Genomic DNA, 6,166 nt, shown 5'->3' with positions numbered 1-6,166 from the left:
CCCTGATTGAGATGCCTTATCCAATCATTACAGCTGGGAGTGATTGAACATCTTACAACTCATGCAGGCCTCTCGCTGTCAGCCATAGGCCTGCTAGATTACCACACCAACCCAGTACTTATTTACTTCCTGACATTACTTCCACACCCAGCGCACATGAATGTGTGTCTGCGTGTGTGTGTGTGTGTGTGTCTGTGCATGCTGAAGAGGTCTGTCATTGTACTAAAGAGACTTCTTCAACGCTTTGCACGTGTGTAGATGTTTGCGTGTGTGTGTGTGTGTGTGTGTGTGTGAAGAGAGAGATCACTGACCACCTCATGGTTCCTCTGCTGCGTAGGCAGGTGCGTCTCATGTAGTCGGCATCAATAATTCACCTCAGTCAATGGCGCTGAGCTAAGGAGTCAGGAGGATATACTGGGGACACTCCCCCCAGGGATGGTGTGTGTGTCTGTCCATCTGTGGGCGAGGAATTTGTCTGTTTGCACTCCCAAGAACACTGGGAAGATTCTATGCGGGTAATTCAATACTACTCTCCCTCCCTCCCCCAGTCACTCTGTTACCCTGTCTTTCTCTCTCCGTCTCGCTCTCTCAATCCCCCCTTACACTTTCACTCTCTCCGTCTCCGCCACACTCTTGTCCTTACATTCTGTCTCCCGCTCTCTTTCCCCCCTCAGAGTCCCTCGCTCTCCCTCACGTTTCCTGCTCATTCCCGGCCAATCCGAGCTGCGTATTGGTTCTGTCCGCGCACTTCCGTATTCCCCTCTTTCAGGGGGGCTGATTAAGCCTTTTGTACGCCGGGAGGGATCTGGTGACACTGTCATTTCAGTGACATCTAATCACGGGCCGGACTGACAGCTGAAAGCCTTGGTCCGTCCGATGCATATATTTTATATGGTATCTATCTGCCTTTATTTTTATTCACTCTGCACAGGAGTACTGTTTGTTTTTTATTTTTAGTTAGAGCACTACTTAGGAGCCAGTAGAACAACTGTTCGTTATTATGTGCACTTAGCTGTGCTGTTGAATGACAATAAAAACTATATGTATCTATTTATCTATCTAACCCAGTAGAGGTCTTCCTTTAAACTAGTGGGCCACTGTTACTTTTGTCGCTTTTGTATTGGCTGCTCAAAAGACACACACACACACTGAATAGCGCATCTTTGTCCTTATTGAACGTAACAACTCCCGTAACTATACAGGGAGCATTGTCGTACGAATGAATCGCTTTCCATTGAATTTGAAGCACCCCTACTGATAGTGGCCCGCTGGCTATGAATTGCTCTATTGATTCATCGAACGTGGCTGTTGCCGGCTCAATGCTGATGTTGACCTTTGCCCTCTGCCCTGTGTGACCCTCCTGCAGGCTCCCTGGCGGTGTCTGTCACGGACATGACCGCTTCCGGTGGTGGGTCATCTGGAGGGGTCTACGCCCTGGTCTCGGCACACCTGGCCAACGTCGTCATGGTAGGAGATATGTGTGTGTGTGTGTGTGCGTGCGCGAGCGCGTGTCTTTGTGTTTCTGTGAGTCTGTGTGCATGTTGTCTGCCTGCCTGCCTGTGCGTGCGTGTGTGTGTGTTTTCTCTTTGTGTGCGTGCGTGTGTGTGTGTGTGCGCAGAAGCCTCTTGTCTGGAGATGAATATCACATCACTCAGTGTTCCTGTCTCACGGAGGAGCAGGGCTGCATCCAAGCACTGCCTTCTGCCCAGCAGGTGCTATGGTGTCCACACATTCCACACATACCTCCTGTCAGTTACCCTGCACACAGACGGAGGCTGTGTGTGTGTGCTTGTGTTCCAGCGTGTCCCTGTGTGTGTGTGTGTGTGTGTGTTGTCATGTTTTTGTGTTTGCGTGCCTGACTGTGTGTGCACAAATGCACATCTTTTTTTTCTCGATATTGAGACATTTTCTGCTTTGTTGTATAATGACAGTATGAAGATAGAAAAGGCAGGAGAGAGAGAGAGAGGGAGAGAGGGAGAGAGGGAGAGGGAGAGGGAGAGGGAGAGAGACAGCATGACGGCCTGGGCTGGAATCGAACCCGGGCTGCTGCGTTAACCCCTTGGCCTTTATGGTACACGTTCCCCCCCTGTAAGCCAACAGGACTGCTCCCGTGTGTGCATATCTGAAGGGTGTGTGCGTGTGCGCTGCATACTGACGATGAGCGTTCGTCACATTCGGCGGGTCCCACTCTGAATCTCATCATCAACCTCCAATCTGATTTCAGCATCGTTGCATCCCCCGTATCCATGTTATCCTCCCTGCTCCCCCCTTGACTCTAGCTGAGGTCTCGCCCCCGCAAGAAAAAACTCCCGGGTCGTGACCTTAGTCGGCGAAGGCCCCTGGGGGGGGGGGGGGGGGGGGGGGATTTACACTTATGGTTCATCTACAACACACAGGGGTCAGGATAGACTTCACCCCTGACCCCCTCAAAGAGCATCATGTCAGATATTAGTGCCTCCGGGCTGTGATGGATGAGCCCCCGAGGAGACGGGGAACGATGAGGAATATATCTTGGGCGTCGAATCCTCCGTTTTTCCGCCGTCCCTCGCGCCGAGTCCATTCTCCGTTTTCTTCCTCGGCTCATCTCGTATCTCACTCCCACTGTGGAGCCGGGTGCTCCTCCTTCAGTGTGAAACCTCCCCATCTCTGATGTCTCTCTCTCTTCCCTCTCTCTCTCTCCTCTCCCCCCCCCCCCCCCCCCGTATATCTTCATTTATTCCTTCCTCTGTCTCTCTCCGTCCCTCTCTCCTCCTTCTCTCCTCAGAACTGGTCGGGGATGAAGTGCCAGTTTAAGCTGTTCAGGATGGCCATGGCTCTGGTGTGCAGTAAGTCCTGCCTGGGGTTTTTCAAATGTAAATCCCTCCAGTCAGTTCTCCTCTGCGCTGGGGAACCTCCCTACTTTTCTGGTTTATGTGGATCATTACGGGGGGGGGGGGGGGAAAGAAAAAGAAAGTAGCCAGTGGGACCATCAGTCTAACGCACATCAACCTTGCACATAAAACGGGATGATCTTGACCTAGATTGTGAAGTGGTCTGGCCTTGTGGGTTGGTAATGAATAGATGCAAAAGAATAGGCTCTTCTATAATTCTAGCAGTTGTGCTAATGGTATTTCAGAGATGATAAGGATGTCCTCTTTCAGGAAAATCGCCCTGACATTTGCGATGAACTGCATCGCAAACCTTTGGATATACAAATAGACAAAACGTTGTTGTGGGCAGCTGTCCTCTTCTGTCTTTCTCTCTCTCACTTTCTCTCCCGCCCTCCTTCCCTCAGTGAGTGTCGAGTTCGGCCGGGCCGTGTGGCTCCGGTTCTACCCCCAGGCTTTCCCGCCCTGCCCCAACCCCAGCTTTGTGGCCCACCTGGGGGGGGTGGCGGTGGGCCTGACCCTGGGCGTGGTGGTCCTCCAGAACTACGAGCAGCGCCTGCAGGAGCAGTCTCTCTTCTGGATCTTCTTCTGCGTGTACACCCTGTTCGTCCTCTGCGCCGTGTTCTGGAACGTCTTTGCCTACGGCCTGCTGGATGTCCGGCTGCCCCCGGCTCCGTGAGCTCCGGACTGGCTTCCGGAAGCCTCTTAGCCCCACCCCATTCCACCCCACCCCACACCCCCCACCCATCCACCCACACACACTCTCCCATCATTCCAGAGCAAGGGTAGCAAGATGGCCGCCTCCTGGTGAGTCTAGGAGGTACGAGGTACCTCCGTTCGAATGGTTCGGCTCAACTGGATTGACATGAATGTGACGCCATTCACCTGCACCTCCCGCCCTCCCCCCAACCCAGTGGTGCCTATTGACGAGGAAAACTCTCCAAATCTGGAGCTGATTAGGAGACCTAGCCTCAGCCAAGGACAGGGATCATAGGGTTTCAGGTTTGGTGCCATATACTTCTAATCTACCACAACAGGATGAGTCTGAAGATGACCAGTGTTATATTGCAGAAGGGGAAAAGGATACCACTTGATATCTTTTAGCCCAAGTATTTGGGTCTGTGCAGCCAGATCTGGCCCTTTCTTTCATGATGCTCCTGGTTAATGCGTGCCATTGGCTCAAAGAAACATTGTCGTGTTGAGCACTGTCGTAACCTCAAATGTGTGTGTGCCCTTGTGTGTGTGTGTGTGTGTGTTTAGAGTATGGTGTGTGTACCGTCTGTGAATGCACAGTTCGCCGTGGTAGGCGGTGCTGGTATGCTTAAATGACTTTGCGAAATCATTTGGTTTTGAAATAACCAACACAGAGACAATTCAGCCTTTGTTTTCTAGGATGTTGCCAAATGATCTCACAGCCTTTAGCATTGAAGGGACAGAAAACACAAGTGGAGGACTGTTTTAAGTGTTATTTAAGCTCTCTCTATTGCCTTTTTGACTGTCATGTATCGGTTGGGTCAAATACCATTTGGTCCCTGCATCTGCATATGGGAGACAAAATGGATACTTGTAGTCGGATCATTAAACTCTCAACAAGTCTGTTGCCCTCCATCCACAAAATGAATTTAAGCTACGGGGTTCAAATATCCCTCGATCCATTCCTGTAGTCTAAAATGGCTTTCCAACCCAGCATTTTCACTGATCGGACATGGATCCACAGGTGAGAAGAATGGAAGGCTTGACCCCTTCCAGGGCGTTTGCCTGACCCACTCCAACCATCAGACCAATGACCGGAGTCAAGTGAGAATAGGCGGAAACTATTAATACCACTCTGACGTTTGCCTGGATTGGATGCTGTGTTCGTTTCACATAACCCCCAATGATTCAGACCTCCCCCACCCCCCACTCACTGTTCTGCACTGTTCCTTCACATACACTGGTAACTGCTTGCACAAAACAAGCTTGAAGACTTTAATTAATGATAACAACATTGATATTTTAACATGCAATAGCTGGTGATTTTCCTAACATGGACATAGGCCTATCGGTATTAGCTGTACAGTGTTCAGTTGGTCTGCGTTGTGATGTGTGTTTGATCTTGTATCCTATTAAAATTTTGATCGAAGGTCATTTGGGATTGTATATAATAAGGGCTATAAGGAAGAAGAAAAAAAACACAAAAGAAGAGTCATGGATAATATTTTAACATGTGCATATTTTGTAGATTTGATATGTAAATATTGGAATACATTAAACAGTTTTATAATGAAACAAAGTGTGATTTATTCTTGACAACTGGCTGTCTTATTGAAATGCCTGTTTTCTTGTCCACAATCCCCTTTTGTTTTATTACAGAGGGGCTATTTAGTCCAGACAATAACACCATTGCACAACCACACAGTACAGTACTTCTAGCACAACCGACTTCAGTAAATTGTCGTCAAGTTTTTTTTACAACAAAATGGGAGACAAAAAGGACCCAACAGGACCCAGTCTTAGTCAGAGAGCTGTGAAGATGGCAAAACAAAACCACTTGTTCTCCCTCACAAGCTATGATCTCCTTCAGTCTTTTTTGTGGTTGAGGACAGTCTTACCCGCCTGTTGCAGAAAGTAAAGTCTTGTAGGCTATAAGGCAGGTTTTGTCCACAAAAAACGGATTAACTTGAAAGTAATGTTTAGATACATATTTTGTAATGTGTTGTTGCAGCGCTTTTGAGGAAACGGAACGTCAAAAGTGATGAATGCAAAAAAAAAAAATGAAATGCGTGTGGACACGAGTCGGCTGTAATTCATCAAAGCGATCCTGTCACAGCAGATATTATGGACTAGGTAAAGAGCAGCAGATTACCTATTAGAGCAGCAGATGACCTATTATGGACTAGGTAAAGAGCAGCAGCTCTGAATGCATAAAATGAAAAATGCATTAGAAGGCATTAAATGTTCTATTTCATGTCACAGCCATCATTTAGGCTACCTGGGAAAAGGTGTGTGTGAAAAGCTGTCCTTTCTACTAGACAAAGGGAACGCATGGCCAACAATAGGAATGCAATACGTCTATAAAGGTGGCACAGCTGAACATTTGTTTATAAACTAGTATATAAAAACATTAGTACAGAAAAATGGACCTTATGTCCATGAAAAGTAACACGCGGTCGCCTTCGTGTGGAATGTGTGGGTACTACATTAGCCTTGAATGCCATCAAAATAACAGAATTGTCTAAAATGTGCCAGAACAGAATTTAGCGTTAGTGGCGGAAACCACTTCCAGGTTGGATTTAACCATTTCTCACCAACGGAACGGA

General features: G+C 48.3%; 1 protein-coding gene across 1 annotated transcript in view; it reads left to right on the top strand.

The window, feature by feature from the left end:
* The window catches only part of rhbdl3 (rhomboid, veinlet-like 3 (Drosophila)), a 23,602-nt gene extending 19,939 nt beyond the window's left edge, over nt 1–3,663 (top strand). The window contains exons 4-6 of the mRNA XM_062448900.1: nt 1,335–1,467; nt 2,765–2,825; nt 3,275–3,663. Coding sequence (XP_062304884.1) covers nt 1,335–1,467; nt 2,765–2,825; nt 3,275–3,546 — 466 coding nt within the window. The 3' untranslated portion in view covers nt 3,547–3,663. The remainder of the gene's footprint in view (nt 1–1,334; nt 1,468–2,764; nt 2,826–3,274) is intronic.
* The last annotated feature ends 2,503 nt before the right edge of the window (nt 3,664–6,166 follow it).

The sequence above is a fragment of the Osmerus eperlanus genome, chromosome 22 (assembly GCF_963692335.1).
Source record: "Osmerus eperlanus chromosome 22, fOsmEpe2.1, whole genome shotgun sequence".
Taxonomy (NCBI): Eukaryota; Metazoa; Chordata; class Actinopteri; order Osmeriformes; family Osmeridae; genus Osmerus; species Osmerus eperlanus.
The sequence above is the reverse complement of the archived record's forward strand: the minus strand, read 5'-3'. Positions and strand labels throughout refer to the sequence as shown.